Genomic DNA, 23,403 nt, shown 5'->3' with positions numbered 1-23,403 from the left:
GCTACTGTAGGCCCTTTCTAATTTACCATAGGCTACTGTATTTAATTTTTTAATTTTTTAATTTTACCTTTATTTAACCAGGCAAGTCAGTTAAGAACACATTCTTATTTTCAATGACGGCCTGGGAACAGTGGGTTAACTGCCTGTTCAGGGGCAGAACGACAGATTTGTACCTTGTCAGCTAGGGGGTTTGAACTTGCAACCTTCCTGTTGCTAGTCCAACGCTCTAACCACTATGGTTTTCATCAGTAATAATAGTTTGTATTAACTGTTGAAATATTATATTGAGAACAAAAGGATATAATATTACTAATAACTTATTATTATATTATTAATTAATGTCATTATTTTTGTTATTATTAGCCTACATTATGGAATTCTAATTATCACAAATTTAGTAACAATCTATCTAATAATAGCAGATAATATAATCATTATAAATCCATTTTATAATCACAAATGAACTACAATAATTATGATCATGTTAACAAGTGATCATCATCATAATCAATATTATCATCAAGATGGGCAGACTTTCTTGATCACCTGAGTCCAACTTGTGACAGTAGGTGGTAGTCTTGTGCTGCTGTACAGTGTAGGCAGAAAGTCTTGCCGCAGCCAGTGGGTGAAGAAACCTATAGAATGAACATGGCATGTTTCTAACCTATGCAAACAAATACCTGTGGCCAAATCTTTTGTTCTTATTTTGAATTATTTTCAAGAAACCAAAATCATTTCCTAATAATTATTTATTGTGAGGCTTTTTGAATAAATCTAATTTGACCAATATTTTTCTTCATATTCATATATTCAGTGTACCAGTATACCACTTTGTACACATTGTAATGACCATATCAAATATTGATCAAAACACTATGGTTTGTTTTGAACCTTTATTAGAGGGGAAAGAATGGACCAACAACATGCAACTGCATAGATGCGTTGCTTGTATGTAAAACACCAAAATTGAAATATTGTCAGAACTTTAAATGACATTGTCAAGAATCCAACTGCAATAGTTTAATTCATCATCTTTTAAACACCAGTCTCAACGTCAACAGTGAAGATGCGACTCCAGGATGCTGGCCTTCTAGGCAGAGTTGCAAAGAAAAAGCCATATCTCAGACTGGCCAATAAAAAGAAAAGATTAAGTGGGCAAAAGAACACAGACACTGGACAGAGGAACTCTGCCTAGAAGGCCAGCATCCAGGAGTCGCCTCTTCATTGTTGACGTTGAGACTGGTGTTTTGTGGGTACTATTTAATAAAGGTGCCAGTTGAGGACATGTGAAGAGTTTCTCAAACTAGACACTAATGTACTTGTCCTCTTGCTGAGGTGTGCACAGGGGCCTCCCACTCATCTCTCTATTTTGGTTAGCGCCAGTTTGTGGTGTTCTGTGAAGGGAGTAGTACACAGCGTTGTACAAGATCTTCAGTTTCGTGGCAGTTTCTCGCATGGAATCGCCTTCATTTCTCAGAACAAGAATAGACTGACGAGTTTCAGAAGAAAGTTCTTTGTTTCTGCCCATTTTGAGCCTGTAATCGAACGCACAAATGCTGACGCTCCAGGAACTCAACTAGTCTAAAGAAGGCCAGTTTTATTGCTTCTTAAATCAGCACAACCGTTTTTAGCTGTGCTAACATAATTGCAAAAGGGTTTTCTAATGATCAATTAGCCTTTTAAAATGATGAACTTGGATTAGCCTTCACAACATGCCATTTGAACACAGGAGTGAGGTTTGCTGAAATTTGGCCTCTGTACGCCTATGTAGACATTCCACAAAAAATCTGCCATTTCCAGCTACAATAGTCATTAACAACATTAACAATGTCTACACTGTATTTCTGATCAATTTGATGATATTTTAATGGACGAAAAATGTGCTTTTCTTTCAAATACAAGGACATTTCTAAGTGACCCCAAACTTTTGAATGGTAGTGTGCAGTCAAATTTCAGCCCTGCCACAAAAGGACCAGCTGACATCATGTGTGAGTGTTGACAAGGACAGGGCTGGAGATCACTCTGTCATGCTGTCGTGATGTTGTATTAGTTAATGTGATGACTGTTGTTCATCGAATGATTAAAGTTTCTAATTGCGTGATTATCTGAATCAAGCAATTATTAACTCATTAACCTGGGGCACCATTGGAAAACTAGTTTTTATTGAGTTTCTATTTCCCAAATTAACTCAAAGAATATCAGAATATCAATTTTACAACAGCCGCTAATTAACTAGTTGCCTCTACCAGTCTCGTTCTGAACGTCGTATAGCCCGTGAATCTGCACGGACCCGGGTCTCACCAATGAGTTCATACCACACCAATCTTAGTTGAATATTTATTTACTAAAAAGCTAAAATGATAATAAAAGATACACATAGACAAAACACATTATAGGCTATTGATTAGAACTTAGTATAACGGGCCAACACACTATGGCGCGTGTTACCCACGATGGGGATTTCAATAGAGAGAGAAAAAAGAAAGTACACAAGAGAAATATACATTTGGGTGAATTTGTCAGCTATGCTATTCTAACCCTAGCCTTGCCCCAAACTGCCGCTCTTATGGGTCAGAATATAATGATGTAATTACGTGGGGATGTTCTCCATGGATTTTCTGCATAGGCCTTCAGCTGTTCGATGACGCACTACCCCGGCGCACCTCTCTGAGAGTCCTCCCAACGTCAGTGTCCTATTTTGGCTTAGGAGTCTGTTCCCTCACCCTTTGCTCTGGAAGGGGTCTTCTGAGGACAGACAGCTCTGTCGCTCAGAGCTCACAGCATAGGAATAAAACCCTTTAGATACCACGATTTGATGGGAGATGGAGGCTAGGTGGTTTGACTTGAATTCACCCACTTAGACACAGCTACTCATCCGTAGCTTGGGTAAAAAGGATTCCTTTGTCCTCAAACTTGCGTTGCGTTCTGGGTTCGTTGACTTTTTAGACCTTGCTGCAGCTGGGGTCACGTAGTCCTCCTGTAAATTCTATACTCACAGGTTTTAGACCAGAAGTGTGCGTAACCGCCTTTAAGGCAATTCTCTGGGCGTATCAAGTTAATGATGCAAGGTCTAGATTTTACTCAAATCCAATTTTAGACAACTAACTTAACATTTCATCTTCCCCAAAACATTCTCTTTGATTTGGATATTTTCCGTACAATGTATAAACATCAAGCATCTACTAGGAAAACTCTTTACGTTACAATGTTTTCGTAATAACATCTATTAACCTTTAATAACAAAACAAAAATGACATACATTTTCATATTCGATCTATCGTCATGACCACCATTGTGGCTGATGGAAACCATTGTTCCAAAGTCCCTTTATTTCATGTTTAATGTTCTGAGGCTGGTTCTCCATATTGTGGCAAATCTCTTCAAGGTTATGAGCGTTTGTCACAACTTAAGTGGGAAACTGTCACCAAATCACCCAAGAATGAGAGATCTTTCGAACAGGACAGTACCTGTGTGTTTGTTTCTCCATCCTGGTCCACCCAGGCCGTAGGCAAGGACAAGGATAGCATGGTTCGGTACACGAATCGGGTTCTCGTTAGGTCCAGGTCCAAATGCCAACAGGTAAGTCCAAAACAGTCCAGCTCATACACGGCAAATCCAGCCAATCTCTATTGTCTCTTTCTCTATTGTGCATAGATCCTTCCAGCCCTCTCGCTTCCTCTTCCTGGTTTTTCTTTACCCTTTATCTGTGGTTCAGGGTGGCCATTTCTGATCACGGTGGCCATTTTAGTGATCGGGCAGAGCCTGTTTATAGTTCTGCTCTCACATATCTGCCATTTATCACTCGACCTCCTTCTTTGCCACAGTAACAGGACAAAGGAATTTGTCTGTGGCCTGAGATTTACCACTGGTGTGAGGGGTCATAAAAAACACATCTTCAGACCTCTAGATCTCTCCTCCTCTGTTGGGGTTGAGAGATAATGTCCTGGAACCTGACCTGGTCAGGACAGTCATAACAATGCTGATTGAGCTTGAATAACAGAGTGGAAGCTTCAAAAGGAGGGTGGTGCTTGGAATCATTCTTCTTCCTCTGTCATCCATGGCTACCTGTCACGTTCTGACCCTAGTTTTTATGGTATTTGTTTGTTTTAGTTGGTCAGGACGTGAGTTGGGTGGGCATTCTATGTTTTGTGTTTCTAGGTTGTTTTTCTGTGTTCGGCCTAGTATGGTTCTCAATCAGAGGCAGGTGTCGTTAGTTGTCTCTGATTGAGAATCATACTTAGGTAGCCTGGGTTTCACTGTTGTTTTGTGGGTGATTGTTTCCGTGTCTGTGTTTGTTCGTCACACGGTACTGTTTCGGTTTTTTTCACGTTTATGGTTTTTGTATTAGTGTTCATGTTGAGTTTTAAAATAAACAACCATGGACAATTACCACGCCACATCTTGGTCCTGTCCTTGCTGAAAACCTTTACACTACCTGCAAGGAATCACGTGCCGGCATCATTGCTTTGCACAAAAAGGGCTTCACAGGCAAGGATATTGCTGCCAGTAAGATTGCACCTAAATCAACCATTTATCGGATCACCAAGAACTTCAAGGAGAGCGGTTCAATTGTTGTGAAGAAGGCTTCAGGGCGCCCAAGAAAGTCCAGCAAGCACCAGGATTGTCTCCGAAAGATGATTCAGCTGCAGGATCGGGGAACCACCAGTACAGAGCTTGCTCAGGATTGGCAGCAGGCAGGTGTGAGTGCATCTGCACGCACAGTGAGGCAAAGATTTTTGGAGGATGGCCTGGTGTCAATAAGGGCAGCAATGAAGCCACTTATCTCCAGGAAAAACATCAGCGAAAGACTGATATTCTGCAAAAGGTACAGGGATTGGACTGCTGAGGACTGGAGTCATTTTCTCTGATGAATCCCCTTTCCAATTGTTTGGGGCATTCCGGAAAAATGCTTGTCCGGAGAAAATAAGGTGAGCGCTACCATCAGTCCTGTGTGATGCCAACAGTAAAACATCCTGAGACCATTCATGTGTGGGGTTACTTCTCAGCCAAGGGAGTGAGCTCACTCACAATTTTGCCTAAGAACACAGCCATGAAAAAATAATGGTACCAACACATCCTCAGAGAGCAACTTCTCCCAACCACCCAGGAACAGTTTGGTGACGAACAATGCCTTTTCCAGCATGATGGAGCACCTTGCCATAAGGCAAAAGTGATAACTAAATGGCTCGGGGAACAAAACATTGATATTTTGGGTCCATGGCCAAGGAAACTCCCCAGACCTTAATCCCATTGAGAACTTGAGTTCAATCCTCAAAAGGCAGGTGGACAAACAAAACCCCACAAATTCTGACAAACTCCAAGCATTGATTATGCAAGAATGGGCTGCCATCAGTCAGGATGTGGCCCATAAGTTAATTGACAGCATGCCAGGGCGGTTTGCAGAGGTCTTGAAAAAGAAGGGTCAACACTGCAAATATTGACTCTATGCATCAACTTCATGTAATTGTCAATAAAAGCCTTTGACACCTATGAAATGCTTGTAATTATACTTCAGTATTCCATAGTAACATCTGACAAAAAATATCTTAAGACACTGGAGCAGAAAACTTAATTAATATTTGTGTCATTCTCAAAACTTTTGGCCACAACTGTACATTGTCAACAACCCTATCTGGACGCATTGATTCTGTTTAAGGCTTGATTTCCTGAGTTTTATTCCATGTATAGCCTTTCTTTGTGGTCCATGATCATCAATCGCAAGAATCTTGGTAAGAATACCATTATAACAGGTATAAAGGCTTAATACAGATTTCTAAGCAAGTTATGAACTAATAATTAACAGCATAGCTATAAAATACTTGTGACCCTTTACAAACCCTTTACACACAGAATGAATGTTACTAGTACATTACTAGTAAATTACAGGTTTGTGCAAATACTTTAATAAACATTCTCAACTAATTCTGAGCTTGCTGAGTTCTGAAATCAGAAAACAGAACATGACAGTTTTCCTACATACATTTAAAGACAACATGCTTTTGGAAAATGAAGTCATATAGTGATAGAAAGTATTTTGTTATGTACCAAAAGACAAGGAATGTTGAAAAGCACACACTGGTTGTTTTTTGTAATATAAAATACTTGACATCAAATATCTATGTAGTACAATACAAAGTTGAAGACATGTTTAGCCATCTTGAAATAACAGCAGATCAGAATACAGAATACACAAGTATGAAAATATGAAATAAAATATTAAAAACTGGCGCAGCAACAGAAACGTTTTGGTAAGAGTGTTTGGTAAGGGGTGTCTATAAAAAGAGAGTCCCTCCTGTCCTTTTTTGGATTCCACCATTATAAACCCTTGTTTCCTCTTCCTAGTCATGTGTGTCTGCTCTGGAGCCGCCAGCGGCATATCAGCTCTCTCTGTCTCATATCCACAACTTTCCATCCATTTCTAGAGAGAGAGAGAGATGGAGGAGGGAAGAATAAGTGGTAGGAAAGAAATGAGAAGCGGCATTAGCAAAAAACCACTGCATTAAATGAGACATGCAATTGTTGTTTTGAACCCCTGCTGTCACATACACTGACCTTTATTGCAGCTTTTAGACATATCTCTCTCTTTCAGTAGGTTGTTTTTGTAGTCTAAGGATAGAAAGTGCAAAAAGGTGGGTCATTAAATTCGCCATGTCATGATGTACCATGCCGTATGAGATCTGTGCAGCGGCAGCCATTATTGAGTCACCCTGTTCAAACTCTCTAGTCTATATGAGGTACAGTAGGGCCTACAGCAGCATGAGAACCTTACCTGAATTCGGGTATTCCTGGGTGCAGACCTTCAGCTCTGTGGCATCCAATGCGATGTCATCGTGGCCAGTCACATGACTCCTGTTTACCAGTAAGAGAGGGAGGTGGTTAGTGTTAACAGTTCAGTGAGAGTTCAGCTCCACCTTAAAATGAGTCATGCTCTCATTATCAATTGTGACCATCCACCATCCTAAATCAGTTCTGACCGTTCAGATCTTCGCAGGTCATACTTCAGCCCTAAAACAAGATTAAACATACTTTAATCACACCATTACAGATCACCAATCACACACAGAGCCATTTAACTGATTTAAATAGGAAATTGAGGACATTCATACAAATATATAGTTTGGTTGTGTGTGATAGAGAAGAGTCACGAAGAGATACAGTATATACAGTTGAAGTCGGAAGTTTACATACACCTTAGCCAAATACATTTAAACTCAGTTTTTCACAATTCCTGATATAAAATTCAAGTAAAAATTCCCTGTCTTAGGTCAGTTAGGATCACCACTTTATTTTAAGAATGTGAAATGTCAGAATAATAGTAGAGAGAATGATTTATTTCAGCTTTTATTTATTTCATCACATTCCCAGTGGGTCAGAAGTTTACATACACTCAATTAGTATTTGGTAGCATTGTCTTTAAATTGTTTAACTTGTGTCAAACGTTTCAGGTAGCCTTCCACAAGCTTCCCACAATAAGTTGGGTGAATTTTGGCCCATTCCTGCTGACAGAGCTGGTGTAACTGAGTCAGGTTTCTAAAATGTTCTATATGATTGAGGGCATGGCTTTGTGATGGCCACTCCAATAGCTTGACTTTGTTGTCCTTAAGCCATTTTGCCACAACTTTGTAAGTATGATGCTGCCACACCCATGCTTCACGGTTGGGATGGTGTTCTTCGGCTTGCAAGCCTCCCCCTTTTTCCTCCAAACATAATGATGGTTATTGTGGCCAAACAGTTCCATTTTTGATTCATCAGACCAGAGGACATTTCTCCAAAAAGTACAATCTTTGTCCCCATGTGCAGTTGCAAACTGTAGTCTGGCTTTTTTGCTGAGTGGCCTTTCAGGTTATGCTTATATACGACTCGTTTTACTGTGGATATAGATACTTTTGTACCTGTTTCCTCCAGCATCTTCACAAGGTCCTTTGCGGTTGTTTTGGATTGATTAGTACTTTTCGCACCAAAGTATTTCTAGGAGAAATACTCCTCACTCCTTCCTGAGCGGTATGACGGCTGCGTGGTCCCATGGTGTTTATACTTGCATACTATTGTTTGTACAGGTGAACGTGGTACCTTCAGGCATTTGGAAATTGCTCCCAAGGATGAACCAGACTTGGAGGTCTACAATTTTTTTCTGAGGTCTTGGCTGATTTCTTTTGATTTTCCCATGATGTCAAGCAAAGAGACACTGAGTTTGAAGGTAGGCTTTGAAATGCATCCACAGGTACATCTCCAATTGACTCAAATTATGTCAATTAGCCTATCAGAAGCTTCTAAAGCCATGACATAATTTTCTGGAATTTTCCAAGCTGTTTAAAGGCACAGTCAACTTAGTGTATGTAAACTTCTGGCCCACTGGAATTGTGATACAATGAATTATAAGTGAAATAATCTGTCTTTAAACAATTGTTGGAAAAATTACTAGTGTCATGCACAAAAAAATGTCCTAACCGACTTGCCAAAACTATAGTTTGTTAACAAGACATTTGTGGAGTGGTTGAAAAATGAGTTTTAATGAAGTTTTAATTACACAGTGTACGTAAACTTCCGACTTCAACTGTACAGAGGAAGACAAACACACACACACACACACTACCTCTCTTTCTGCGTCGTCGGGTAAGCACAATGACGATTGTTATGATGAAGGCTAGGAGGAAGAAGGTAGCCAGGAAGTAGCCCATCTGCTGGAAGAAGTGCCCTGGGTACTCAGGGAGGATGACGTTGACTACCCGTGGTCTCTCAAGTTCAACCACATCAGGGCCTGAAGGTAGAAGGACAACAACACAGTGGATTCATCCATCCACTAATAACACTCAATACTTTATAAACACAGTCTGGTGGTTCAAAGTACATTGTCTTGTTCACATTGTGTTTTATCCATGCTCAGTGAAATTAAAATGTCAATCAAACGATTTATCTTAATGATAGTTCAAATGATTATATGTAATGGCTATATGTCATTTATATTGCATTTTGAAGGACAATTACAACAGTATGTTATTTCTCCTTCAGTTAAAAACAATTGTGCTTATTTTAGGCTGGTTTTCATTTCTCTTGGGGAGCGTAAGGCAGAGAGCGTGAGGTAAGGAAGAGCAGCTTTATGCCAAAACACTTTTCAGCTGTAACGAGTTCCAGACCTGATGCAATGCAGCTGCTATTTTTCTCCTTAAAATAGAAATACAGATTAACCAAGAAAGGAAAGGGAGAAAAGGAAGGTGGGAGGGAGGGGAGAGGGGAGGAATTCTGTTGTGTGTAGACAAGTCTGTCTGAATGAGTTTTCCAGTTATTTACTTATTCTCAGAAACACAGTCAACCTTTTGCACAGTATGGAAAAATAAATCCTAGCCGTTGCCATCTCTCTCAGTCCCTGAAACTCCACCAGTCTGACTGGTCCATGTGAGCAGACATATGACATCACTCACCTCACAGTCATCAAGTCCTCTGCAACATAAACACAACTTCTGCTAGTTTTCAGGCAGAGTTGTGCAATACACCAAAATATCAGGCAGAGAGAGGGGGGAGGGAGAGGGAAGCCATATGATTTAATAGATAAAAATAGCTATTTCAGATTGGCATATACAAGTGTTTCTTCCCTCACTGAGGTGTTTCTTCCACTGTCTAGAATCTGCTCAAACCCTATGCACACAATAATATGTCATCCATCCATACTTTTCCATTAGACAATAACAGTTACTGCACCATAACCCTCAATCAGCATGCCACTGTTATTAAACAGGTCACGCTCTCACCTGCTGGGGTGAGAACAGAAATTATAGTCATTGGGGATGATGATGGTGGAGACCAAGCTTGGGAAGGCTGATGACACTAACAAATCAAATCAAATTTATTTATATATTATTTACATCAGCTGATATCTCAAAGTGCTGTACAGAAACCCAGCCTAAAACCCCAAACAGCAACCAATGCAGGTGTAGGAGCACGGTGGCTAGGAAAAACTCCATAGAAAGGCCAAAACCTAGGAAGAAACCTAGAGAGGAACCAGGCTATGAGGGGTGGCCAGTCCTCGTCTGGCTGTGCCGGGTGGAGATTATAACAGAACATGGCAAAGATGTTCAAATGTTCATAAATGACCAGCATGGTCAAATAATAATAATCACAGTAGTTGTCGAGGGTGCAGCAAGTCAGCACCTCAGGAGTAAATGTCAGTTGGCTTTTCATAGCCGATCATTAAGAGTATCTCTACCACTCCTGCTGTCTCTAGAGAGTTGAAAGCAGCAGGTATGGGACAGGTAGCACGTCCGGTGAACAGGTCAGGGTTCCATAGCCGCAGGCAAAACAGTTGAAACTGGAGCTGCAGCACGGCCAGGTGGACTGGGGACCGCAAGGAGTCATCATGCCAGGTGATGGCACTACTCCATACCCTGCTGAGACCTGTTAGGTAACTCAACCCAACCAAAATAGTAGTGATTTCCATCACCTTGGGGCATTTCTCTAGTTTAAATCTATTGTCCTTAGCCAAAGCGCAGGTTTGTCATGACGAGCCTGAGGAAATTAAGAGGTTGAGGCAGGCTTCAAATAAGAAATTATCTGAGGACAGGTACCACTCCTGGGTGGATCTTGCAAACCGCACCAGTCTTACAGAACAAATTGTAGTCAATTAATCTAATTTAACACTTCCCAAAGGGCATCAAGGTTGCTAATTATCTCTTGTCTGTTTTGAATTATGTTAATATGCACAAAACCGCAGTGTCACGATCAAGGTCAACTCTCTGGAGAACAATTCGTCAAGCCTCAGTTCTCTCTTCGTGTCTCAGCTGTTGACGGTTTCATTTCCCCTGACAGATAAAATGAGAACATACATGCAGAAACACAGTGTGACGTGCCATGCAGACTGCAGGGGTCACACAGGGTGTGGTTTTAGTCTTGTTGAAACATTGTGGTTAATTTGCAGCCAATGAGCTGAGGGAAGACATCTTCATTTAAACAAGAAGACACTGACAGCATATTCTATTCTATGCTAGCTACACGCTGTTACTGATACTTATGCACGTTCTTGTGGTCACAACAGAACTGAGTTCTACTTCAGCTTGCCATAAATGATTGCAGTGTAACAAAAGAGAGGGTAATGACTGCTGCAATTGTAGAGGATTGTAGAGGTCAGCACAGATAAGATTTGGCTGGATTTAACAAAGGAAAGGGCACAACTACGTAGGAGAAAAGTAAAGATAAAATTAAATACCTCAAGCAATATATGCATTGATCCATGTGAATGTCTTCCCTGCATACTTTACAATGATGTTAAATGGGTCAACCTATCTTAAAAGGGTGAAGCAGGATCCAAATCTAACACAGAACCTCCCCCCCCCAACTATTCCCTTTTATGTCCCAGCTGGCCCAGATGCTGAACAGATGTAGCACACTTCCTTCTGCTGCTGATAAACACGCCACAAGCAGAGGGCCAGAGAGAAGGAGAGAGACTAGAGATGAAGTGGGTAGGGATATATTACTGTTCTGTAAAGATAGGCTACTGTCCTGTAAAGATAGGCTACTGTTCTGTAAAGATAGGCTACTGTCCTGTAAAGATAGGCTACTGTTCTGTAAAGATAGACTACTGTTCTGTAAAGATAGGCTACTGTTCTGTAAAGATAGGCTACTGTTCTGTAAAGATAGGCTACTGTTCTGTAAAGATAGGCTACTGTTCTGTAAAGATAGGCTACTGTTCTGTAAAGATAGGCTACTGTTCTGTAAAGATAGGCTACTGTCCTGTAAAGATAGGCTACTGTCCTGTAAAGATAGGCTACTGTTCTGTAAAGATAGACTACTGTTCTGTAAAGATAGGCTACTGTTCTGTAAAGATAGGCTACTGTTCTGTAAAGATAGGCTACTGTTCTGTAAAGATAGGCTACTGTTCTGTAAAGATAGGCTACTGTTCTGTAAAGATAGGCTACTGTTCTGTAAAGATAGGCTACTGTTCTGTAAAGATAGGCTACTGTTCTGTAAAGATAGGCTACTGTTCTGTAAAGATAGGCTACTGTTCTGTAAAGATAGGGTACTGTTCTGTAAAGATAGGCTACTGTTCTGTAAAGATAGGCTACTGTTCAGTAAAGATAGGCTACTGTTCTGTAAAGATAGGCTACTGTTCTGTAAAGATAGGCTACTGTCCTGTAAAGATAGGCTACTGTTCTACTGTTCTGTAAAGATAGGCTACTGTTCTGTAAAGATAGGCTACTGTTCTGTAAAGATAGGCTACTGTTCTGTAAAGATAGGCTACTGTCCTGTAAAGATAGACTACTGTTCTGTAAAGATAGGCTACTGTTCTGTAAAGATAGGCTACTGTTCTGTAAAGATAGGCTACTGTTCTGTAAAGATAGGCTACTGTTCTGTAAAGATAGGCTACTGTTCTGTAAAGATAGGCTACTGTTCTGTAAAGATAGGCTACTGTTCTGTAAAGATAGGCTACTGTTCTGTAAAGATAGGCTACTGTTCTGTAAAGATAGGCTACTGTTCTGTAAAGATAGGCTACTGTTCTGTAAAGATAGGCTACTGTTCTGTAAAGATAGGCTACTGTTCTGTAAAGATAGGCTACTGTTCTGTAAAGATAGGCTACTGTTCTGTAAAGATAGGCTACTGTTCTGTAAAGATAGGCTACTGTAGACAGTTTCTGGGAGAGATTAGGGATGGAGGGAAATGTACAGAATCGGTACCGAGAGGAAAATGGGGGAGGGTCATGCTTTTTACATTTTAGTCAAGGGGAGGGTTTAGTATTTTTTAGATCTGGTCCAGGGGAGGGTCATGTAGTCTGTAATTGATGACATTTAAATATTTCTCCGTGTTTTAGAATGAGTTGCTCATTAGTCTATATATTAATGTGTGCCCAATGCCGCACCTCATCTCTGGGGAATATCAAGTGTGCCTCTAGGCTATGTAGTGTGGTCGCTATCAAATTATCCACAGTCTGTAGGCTATACGCTATGAAGTACATGCTCGGAGAAGCACAGAGCAAAGTTATATTTCCTAGATAGCTGCTGGGATGGTTTAAATTAAACTAGGCTACATTATGTGCTGCAATGGATATTCCAACCATGAGCCCCGGCCTGCTCTACTCTTGCTGATCAAACCTTGTTGTGTGCTGCCTAACCAATGCTGTGCTGTGTAGGCCTACAGTGGCAGTACAGGAGGAGAATCCCAAAATTATTCAGAAAATAGTTGTTGATTAGGCCTAGTCCAAAAAATGCAATATCTTGCACAAGGACCGGCCTATGCTCTTTAAATAGCCTACCTCCTTGTCAGTGAAAGGCTATTAAGTTAAGACCAGGATCCGAATTGAGGGGTATGAGAAGGGTATGCCATAGGCCTTAAAGACAATGGCAAAAAAGCACAGGCCTACCCCTTGTTAGCTTACCATTTTGAAGAAAATCAAACGGATCCGATTATAAAGTGATATATAACAGTGCTTTGGTCGGCTAGAAACAAGCTGAAAAATACCCGGATGCATATGGGAATATCATTTTTTAGTTTCTTTGACATTCAGAGATGGGGCTATAACCCTCTATAGCCAAGGATACAAACAATGTACTATGTTTGGGAAGTAATCTAATTCTGTCACTATCAATTGATTAAGCTATCCATATTCTGTAAAATAGAAGATGTTTTAACCCAGACATCTTTTAGGGAAACACTAGCTACCTTCTCTCATTGGGTTAACCCACAGAAAAAGAGTAGCTAGCAGTTAAAGCATACATTTTTCTGCATCAGGTAGACCTAACTTTTGAAAGTACCATGCTCAGATTCATAATAATGTCACAGATGTAATTATTTGCAAACAGAGACAGTTTTTTGCCAACAAGACAGACTGATTTGGCATTGGATAAATATGATAAGATGAACACATAGGCCTATCACTCAGTCCATTCTTAGCCTGTAATTTCAGTAATTTGTGTGGTATTAAAAATATTGTGTCAAATTACATGGAATTGCATGAAATGTTTATAGAGGGATATTTTTTCTCAAATACGATGAAAGAACAACATTGTGGCCCACAGCCCTGTGTGCTATCAACATTCTGGCCCACAGCCCTGTGTGCTATCAACATTCTGGCCCACAACCCTGTGTGCTATCAACATTCTGGCCCACAGCCCTGTGTGCTATCAACATTCTGGCCCACAGCCCTGTGTGCTATCAACATTCTGGCCCACAACCCTGTGTGCTATCAACATTCTGGCCCACAGCCCTGTGTGCTATCAACATTCTGGCCCACAGCCCTGTGTGCTATCAACATTCTGGCCCACAGCCCTGTGTGCTATCAACATTCTGGCCCACAGCCCTGTGTGCTATCAACATTCTGGCCCACAGCCCTGTGTGCTGTCAACATTATCAACATTCTGGCCCACAGCCCTGTGTGCTATCAACATTCTGGCCCACAGCCCTGTGTGCTGTCAACATTCTGGCCCACAGCCCTGTGTGCTGTCAACATTCTGGCCCACAGCCCTGTGTGCTGTCAACATTCTGGCCCACAGCCCTGTGTGCTGTCAACATTCTGGCCCACAGCCCTGTGTGCTGTCAACATTCTGGCCCACAGCCCTGTGTGCTGTCAACATTCTGGCCCACAGCCCTGTGTGCTGTCAACATTCTGGCCCACAGCCCTGTGTGCTGTCAACATTCTGGCCCACAGCCCTGTGTGCTGTCAACATTCTGGCCCACAGCCCTGTGTGCTGTCAACATTCTTGCCCACAGCCCTGTGTGCTGTCAACATTCTTGCCCACAGCCCTGTGTGCTGTCAACATTCTGGCCCACAGCCCTGTGTGCTGTCAACATTCTGGCCCACAGCCCTGTGTGCTGTCAACATTCTGGCCCACAGCCCTGTGTGCTGTCAACATTCTTGCGTTGCCATGTAATGCTCACAGGATGATGAACAGTTTTTAGAAACGGCATATCTAAGGCTCTGGTCTGTCCAAAAAGGGAGGGTAAATGGTACGCATGTTCTCTGCTATCCACTTTATGTTTTAAAAAATTGAAGCGCTCAGGGAGGGTTTTGGTCAAATATATTTTGCTGAAGGGAGGGCTATCCATTTTCATTTCAGACAGGTCAGATTTTCTCCATGTAACCTTTACTATAAATAACGTTCACTCCCTAATGAAACTAAAAGAGACTAACAGAGAAATCCCAATGCACCAGATGCAAAGCCTAACCATGCTCCCTCTTTCCCCTGGAGTCTGGCTTTACTGCTCCTGTCTGACTCTGTGGAGCTAAAATGGTGAACTAAGCCATTGCTCAACTGTGGAAAAAGGAAAAAGGTCTCCAATGAAAATGAGAGCACTTCCGTTATGGCCAATTAGTGGCCTTCCAGACAGACTTTTTCAGACAGGCTGCCTGCTGTCCAACATCACAGTTAGATTCCCCTTCTCCACACTCCAAAACTCTCAGTTCTCTCTCGCTCTGTCTCCCTCTATGACTTTTTTTTCTGCAGCCAAATGCATTATTTCATTATTTTTTTCTCGCTCCCTTTTTCTCAGTCTGTTTCCTTTGTTGCCTCTTTCAACCATTCCTCCATTCCCTCTTTCTCTCCCCCTTTCTCTCGTGCGGACAGGGAAAAGGTTTGAGGATCTGCCACAAATATGCACTGACTTAACCAACCAAAAATACCTATATGTAAAAATGACCCATAAATACATCCCAGGAACAGTGTTCTCAGACCACAAAAACTACTGAAAAGACAGACACACACCAATCAGATTAGGGAAAGCGAAACTCAGAGAAGATGTGAAAAAGAGATTATAGAGAGAAGATAGAATGATTTATAGTTGAAAAGAGAAAGAGAAAAGAGAAAGTGCTTTCAAAGAACAGAACTGTAGTTTCATTCTTACTTTGTCATGTTCTAATGAAGATTTCAAAAGGTTCACATTTACCATCAGAAAAGCAATTTCTAAAATAAAGGGTAATACTGAGTCTCTTACTTGTGTCATCATTGGGGAGTGTGTGGGGGACAGCAAGGCCAGTCGGGACAGCAGGGGCAGCAGGGGCAGCAGGGACAGCAGGGACAGCGGTGAGGACCGGAGGAGGTGGGGGCAGTGAAGGCCCCACCATGAGCCTGTAGATGAGTCTCTCGTGCAGGCCGCAGTAGTGGTGGTGCAGGTGACAGGAGTACAGGCCCTTGTCAACAGGCTGGAGATTAGAGATGGTCAGAGAGAAATCCCCTACAGAGAAGGCATCCTCAGAGACACTCATCTTGTCCACAGGGAAGAGTGGTCCATACTGCCGGCGCTCTCCAGAAGCGTAAAGGTCCACCAGGCGGTCAGCTCCATCAGGTCTCACCCCAGGTGGCTGCCAGTCCCAGTGGGCTACCTGCTGCTGGTCCTCCTGCTGGCCCTCCATCCACAAGGGCCGCCTGTTCACACAAGGCAACACCACAGAGCTCCCCAGCAACACCACAAACACTGTCTTGTCCCCGTCCCAGTAACGCTTCTCCTTACGGACTGAGACAGGACAGGTTGAAATGTGTTATTAAAATAAGCTAAACAAATAGTGCCAATACACAAAATTAATTAGATCGTTACTATTCAGAAATGTATTGAGGGTAGTCACCTGACTTGGTGGTGTTGAGCTGTATCTTGATGGACTGGTGAAGCTGGCAGTAATGGTGATGCAGATTACAACTATAAACACCTCGATCAGCTGTTCCTACATCTGGAAGAATAGCATACATTACAAGTACATTTCTAGATTCCAAGAATTTGTGTAATATTAATGTCGTCCAGCATGAAATATTTTATGGAGCATACAATAGACCACAGGCCCAACTCACTGTTGATGACGAGGGAGAAGTTCCCGTCAGTGAAGGCGGTTTTGGGGATGGTTATGCGGCCCTTGTTGAACCCATTGTAGACTCTCTCTTTGACGCCAGCAGACATGTCCAGTATCCTTTCCACAGAGTACTCTGGTGTGCTCCGGAACAGGTCCCAGTGGACCACCCTCTGGCGATCCTTCAGCCGGTCCCGGGTCCATATCATGCGGGGGCTGTGGCAGGGCAGCACGGCCTGGGTCCCGGCTGGGAGGGTGATGTTACGGGCCTCCACCACCATATCTAACTTGCTGTTGCTCTGGCCCCACGCTAATGCAATACACACACATGGGACGTATTAGTAAACTTGGCAAAGACCTAAAACCCCATGAATCACACACTACAAAACAAAGCCGCAAACACATGCATAAATGTTTTCAATGCAATAAAATGAGTTATACAATTAAGTCATATTTTATGAGGACGTACCACTGGGCAGGAAGAAGACAGAAGAAACTGAAACAAATAATAGAAAATGCAACTGAGTCATCATAGGAACAATAACTATCTGTCTGGCAGGGTTGGACCTGAGCTGATCCCTGACTTCTGGTCATGATGCTGTTGTTGTGAACGGATAGCTAATACAGTAGTCAGGACTGACTGGTATTACAGCTGGGTAACTGAGACAACTGGGTGGAGAGATAGAGAAAAATAGGCCAACAGAAAACCAAGAAGAATATGTAAGAATGAAGCAGGGAGGAGGAATTTAAATAACAGGGAGTGTCAGCACCAAAGGAACAATAAAGACCATGATTGTTTTCATTAAAATACTGTATATGCCTGAATTTAGAATTTAGAGAAATAAGTAAGTGAGATGTACAGTACCAGTCAAAAGTTTGGACACACCTACTCATTCAAGTTTTTTTTCTTTCTACATTGTAGAGTAATAGTGAAGACATCGACACTATGAAATAACACACATGGAATCATGTAGTAACCAAAAAAGTGTTAAACAAATCAAAATAAATTTTATATTTGAGATTCTTCAAAGTAGCCACCCTTTGCCTTGATGACAGTTTTGTTCACTCTTGGCATTCTCTCAACCAGCTTCATTAGGTAGTCTCCTGGAATGCAATTTAATTAACATGTGTGCCTTGCTAGAAGTTAATTTGTGGAATTTCTTTCCTTCTTAATGCGTTTGAGCTAATCAGTTGTGTTGTGACAAGGTAGGGGGATATACAGAAGATAGCCCTATTTGGTAAAAGACCAAGTCCATATAATGGCAAGAACAGCTCAAATAAGCAAAGAGAAATAACAGTCTGTCATTACTTTAAGATACGAAGGTCAGTCAATTCGGACAATTTCAAGAAATTTGAAATGTTCTTTAAGTGTAGTCGTAAAAATCATCAAGCGCTATGATGAAACTGGCTCTGATGATGACTGCCACAGGAAAGGAAGACCCAGTTACCTCTGCTGCAGAGGATAAGTTCATTAGAGTTAACTGCACCTCAGATTGCAGCCCAAATAAGAGTTCAAGTAACAGACACGTCTCAACATCAACTGGAGACTGCGTGAATCAAGCTTTCATGGTCAAATTGCTGCAAAGAAACCACTACTAAAGGACACCAATAATAAGAAAAGACTTGCTTGGGCCAAGAAACACAATAAATGGACATTAGACCGGTGGAAATCTGTCCTTTGGTCTGATGAGTCCAAATTTGAGATTTTGGGTTCCAACCGACGTGTCTTTGTGAGACGCAGAGTAGGTGAATGAATGATCTCCACTTGTGTAGTACCCACCGGGAAGCATGGAAGAGAAAATGTGAGGGTGTGGGGGTGCTTTGCTGGTGACACTGTCAGTGATTTATTTAGAATTTAAGGCACACTTATGTGTGTCGCACATTTTCCCCATTATCCCTTGTATATTTATACCTGTGTTCTCTGTTGTCTGTTGCCAGTTGGTCTTGTCTCATCAAGCCTACCAGCGTTTTTCCCCTACTCCTGTTTTCTCTCTAGTCCCTGTTCCCGGTTTTGACCATTCTGCCTGCCATGACCCTGAGCCTGCCTGCCGTTCTGTACGTTGTGACACTGCCCTGGATTACTGACCTCTGCCTGCCCTGAGCCTGCCTGATGTTCTGTACCTTTTAGACTCTGATCTGAATTACTGACCTCTGCCTGCCCTTGAAATTGTGATTTGCCTGCCCCTGTTTTGTAATGCACTTTTGTTACTTCAAACTGTCTCCCTCTGTCTGATGGAAACACCACTATCCTCACTGTGGTGGACAGGTTTTCCAAAGTCGCCATTTCATTCCCCTCCCCAAGCTACCTTCTGCCAAGGAGACGGCCTAGCTCATGGTGCAGCACGTCAACTGGATCCATGGACTTCCAGTGGAAATGGTTTCTGACCGTGGTCCTCAGTTCTCGTCCGGGTTCTGGTAGGTGTTCTGCACAGTGGGTCGTCGGCCAGCCTGTCCTCCAGATTTCATCCCAAATCCAATGGCCACTCAGAGCATGCCAATCAGGAACTGGAGCCTCGTCTCGGCCAAACCCACCCCCTGGAGCCAGCAACTCGTGTGGGTGGAGTACCCCCGGAACACCCTTCCCTGATTGGCCACTGGGCTCTCTCCCTTCAACTGCTCCCCCGTGGGTTATCAGCCCCTGCTCTTCCCAGAGCAAGAGGAAGAGGTCAACATACCCTCTGCAAAGATGTTTGTCTGGCGCTGTCGGAGTACCTGGAAGAGTGCTCGGTCGGCTCTTCTTAATACCATCTCCAGTTATCGTCGACCCCGGCTCCCCGCTATCATCTTGGGCAGAGGGTATGGCTCTCCCCTCGGGATCTGCCCTTCCGGGTAGAGTCCCGCAAACTTTCCCCCCGTTTTATTGGCACTTTCCCCATCTCCAAGATTAATAGCCCCTCTGCTGTTTGTCTTCTGTTGCCCCATATCCTCCGTATACATCACACTTTTCATGTGTCTAGGATTAAACCTGTCTCACAGCCCTTTGTTTGCTGTTTCCAGGCCCATCCCTCTCCCCCGTCTCATCGACGGCTAACCCGGCATACACGGTGAGGCACCTCCTGAAGGTTCGGCTGTGGGGCAGGGGATCCCAGTACCTGGTTGACTGGGAGGGTTATGGTCCAGAGGAGAGGTGCTGGATCCCCGCTAAGAACATCCTGGACCCAGCCCACATCACCGAGTTCCATCGCAGGCACCCCGGTCAACCAGGTATACGCCCAGGTAGGACGCCAGGGGGTGTCCTTAGAGGAGGGGTACTGTCACACCCTGATCTGTTTCCTATGTCTTTGTGCTTATTTCTGTCCCCCTCCAGGTGTCGCCCAATTGCCCCATTATCCCCTGTGTTATCAAAGCATTCTGCAGCAATACACCATCCCATCTGGTTTGCACTTAGTGGGACTATCATCTGTTTTTCAACAGGACAATGACTGGCCTTCACAAGCACTTGACCTCAACTCAATTGAGATGGTTTGGGATGAGTTGGACTGCAGAGTGAAGGAAAAGCAGCCAACAAGTGCTCAGCATATGTGGGAACTCCTTCAAGACCGTTGGAAAAGCATTCCAGGTGAAGCTGGTTGAGAGAACGCCAAGAGTGTGCAAAGCTGTAATCAAGAATCAAGGCAAAGTGTGGAAACTTTGAGGAATATAAAATATATTTTCATTTGTTTAACAATTTTTTGGTTACTACATGATTCCATATGTGTTATTTCATAGTTTTGATGTCTTCACTATTATTCTACAATGTGGAAAATAGTACAAATAAAGAAAAACTCTTGAATGAGTAGGTGTGTCCAAACTTTTGACTGGTACTGTATATACTTCTCTACATTTGTGTTTTACTCTCTTGGGACTGAAGGATTCCCTGTTGCAAGTCATCTTTTTCTAACCCAGATTTTCACTAAGTGCCATTACATGTGCTGTTTACCTAAGGGCCAGCAGCAGCAGTGAGATGTATACAGCCCAGGCAGCACACAGAGGCTTTATTCATTCCCCTGATAACCTCTTTCAAGGCCAAGGTCCTGGGGGATAACACAAAGTGACCGCTGCCACAGCCCAGCACTACAGCTGGCTGCCTATTACATAGGTCATAGATGTCTATTGTAATACCAGTGTATGTTAGCTATTCTTGTCAAGTCACATAGGTTTAGCAGGCATGTTTATGTTTTGTTTAAATTAACGCCATAAAAATGGATCGTAATGGTTTTGAGTAGGCCTACAGTATTCTGATATTTTTGAAGGGGTAGTTGTGGGGTTTATGAGAGACAATAGAGACCAGGTGCTTGTCTCTATGGGCATTGAAATACCATTATTTATTTCAAAGGATCATTCTGGATTAAAATGACTCTCATCCACTTCTGACACTTTAATGCTGATGTTTTATATAACTAGACGATACCTAGAAGAGGCTAGATGTCTCATCTATATGATCAACATGTCAATGCATGTCAATGAGTGAAAAAGTGTGTCAGAATTTGAGTGACTGCAGTCGGAGGGTTTTGTACAATGAGCTCATAATAGTCCAATACTGAGTATGCCACTGTACTTGCATGTGAGAGCCTACTGGAAAATGGTGGCATGAGCAGCACTGAAGAGTATAAAGTATTCTGTAGACAGAGAAGAAACTGTGTCTAAAACCCTATAATTTTCTCCTTGATCTCTGATGCAGTTAGCTGACTGACTCAGGCAGCCAAATGAACACTTAAAGACTTAACTACATGCTACTGGATTGCCATGTTTAATGACTGCAACTTTCACAATAACTTAACTATTAAGGTGAATCCCTATTGTGTTTTATATTCAATGTTCAGTTTTAACATGAATATATTCATTCATGAGGCCACAGGAAGAAATCATGCACATGGTTTCCTCTCCTACGAATCTTTGTAACCACCACGATATTGGTAAATCATTCAGCTGTGAACACGTTATCACACTAATACTTTTCTTTTGCAAGAATTCATGAAGAAATTACTTTTTTTCACAGTTCATATAAGACATTGTTATTTGCTAGGAGTCTAAGTCCCCTAAATGTTTTTTTTTCGGAGTGGTAATCCCCTTCCCCTGTATCTCGGGTAACTTCAGCTCATTTATGGTGAGACACTCATTACTGACACATATAATGACAGGCTGCAGGGATTGTGCTGACTCTCCTATTCTGACCGCAGTTAACTCAAAACACATCGGAATGAACCCATAAGAAAAGCACCCACACACCACCAGATGATGCAGACATGATGCATATTTTTTTGTTGGTGTTTACCTCATTTGCACAATGCCTGTCCCGGATAAATTAACATTTGTTCAATTCAGTCTATTTGATTTTTATCACTGATCGGTCAAAATGATACGCATACACTTCATAAGTAGATCCAAAAATAAATAAATAACAAGGGGGTCAAGACTGTAATTATGATTGTTTTCGGCTTACACCATAAAAGTAAGGTGATGGAGATCATCACCTATAGCTACTTCTTTCACATTGTACAACAAACTTATAATTGTCAAACAGAACAACAAAAAAATACCAATGGAGAACAAATGTTTGACTAACCACAGTACAAGAAACACCCCCTAACTGTGTATAACATCTTAGAAATACATTTATTAAAGCTTTACCATCTTCCCTGGCATTGACTCTTTAAAATGGTTTGCATAGCCTAATTCTCAAAGCGTTGTTCTTGTTTTAGTAAAAACATAGTTGGAACTTACTTAGAAACAACCGCAACATGTCTTCCAGTCTTTCTTCTACAACTCTTACTCAAAGAAATGGGATAAAAGTAGGTAGGTTACAACACAGTGTTTTGCGCATCAATGGATAGAGGACAGCAACACCTGAAGAAAGTTCATCAACCAGCAACAACAGAACTGCAGAATTCTCCAGAGTGTAAACCAGCTGTGTATGTCCCTCCTTCTCTTGCCTGTGAAACCCTACACCTTCCTGCCACTGCTACTGAGTGAGAACATCTTTGAAAGTGATCACTTCTTCTGACCTAATATCACAGCTTACCAGAATAGTTTTAGAACTTTGTCACTGACTGAACAACAGTAGACTATTTCAGCTGAACATCTTTGAGACTGCCAAGTTCACAATGTTCAATGAAACAAAGGTTGTATAATACTGCCACCCACTGTTTAACTTAGGAAACTGAATAGGAGAAGGTATTAAATAACAGCCTATTCTAAGAAGGTATGAACATACTGGTATGATATATTAAATAAGATAAGTAGAGTGAATAATCAGGATGTGAAAAAATTTGTATTGTTTTTTTTTTCACCTACTTGCAACAACCATCACACTTAACAGGAGAAGGCAGAACACAAATGTCCACATCACTAATGTCTTATTTCATGTAGCAGAGAGGAGAGGAGGCTTATGAGAAGCATGTGAGCATCCTGTCAGTCAGCAGTGTGCCAGAAGAGTACAGACATTCTTCAATCTCTCTGAGACTTTGGATTGTTTGTTGAAGATCCTCTGTGTATTCCATCCTTCTGGGGATTTCTTCAGTCCAGCTCACATCCAGATCCTCTGAAGATCCTTCTCAAAGCATTTCTGGATACAAGGACACAGTCACTGTTAGATATCTCATAATGGCTACAATAATACAGTAAACAGGTCTGTTCATAATATGTTGGATGCGTTGGGAACATTATTA

At 42.0% G+C, this 23,403-nt stretch overlaps 2 protein-coding genes across 2 annotated transcripts in view; both read right to left on the bottom strand.

Annotated features, from left to right (window-relative positions):
- Window positions 1-5,332: 5,332 nt before the first annotated feature.
- On the bottom strand, window positions 5,333-22,548 carry LOC135504235 (matrix remodeling-associated protein 8-like). Its single transcript, XM_064922616.1, has 10 exons — window positions 22,460-22,548; window positions 17,226-17,252; window positions 16,761-17,066; window positions 16,541-16,642; window positions 15,913-16,431; window positions 8,594-8,758; window positions 6,975-7,005; window positions 6,770-6,849; window positions 6,553-6,606; window positions 5,333-6,418 (listed from the first exon to the last, which is right to left on the bottom strand). The coding sequence occupies exons 1-10, from the start codon at window positions 22,476-22,478 to the stop codon at window positions 6,393-6,395; spliced, it is 1,329 nt and encodes a 442-aa protein (XP_064778688.1). The 5' UTR covers window positions 22,479-22,548; the 3' UTR covers window positions 5,333-6,392.
- The window catches only part of LOC135504233 (rap1 GTPase-activating protein 1-like), a 102,301-nt gene continuing 101,224 nt past the window's right edge, over window positions 22,327-23,403 (bottom strand). The window contains exon 27 of the transcript XR_010450108.1: window positions 22,327-23,300. The gene's annotated coding sequence lies outside the window, so the exon portion shown is untranslated. The remainder of the gene's footprint in view (window positions 23,301-23,403) is intronic.

The sequence above is a fragment of the Oncorhynchus masou genome, chromosome 18 (assembly GCF_036934945.1).
Source record: "Oncorhynchus masou masou isolate Uvic2021 chromosome 18, UVic_Omas_1.1, whole genome shotgun sequence".
In the NCBI taxonomy this organism is placed as follows: domain Eukaryota; kingdom Metazoa; phylum Chordata; class Actinopteri; order Salmoniformes; family Salmonidae; genus Oncorhynchus; species Oncorhynchus masou.
The sequence above is the reverse complement of the archived record's forward strand: the minus strand, read 5'-3'. Positions and strand labels throughout refer to the sequence as shown.

Excerpts from the sequence above, each read along its gene's own strand:
- LOC135504235 (XM_064922616.1), bottom strand. Across the intron at positions 16,432-16,540 it reads GCTCAACACCACCAAGTCAG|TCCGTAAGGAGAAGCGTTAC; the intron begins GTGACTACCCTC and ends GTCCTGTCTCAG. Across the intron at positions 8,759-15,912 it reads ACTCCCCAATGATGACACAA|GCCCTGATGTGGTTGAACTT; the intron begins GTAAGAGACTCA and ends TTCTACCTTCAG.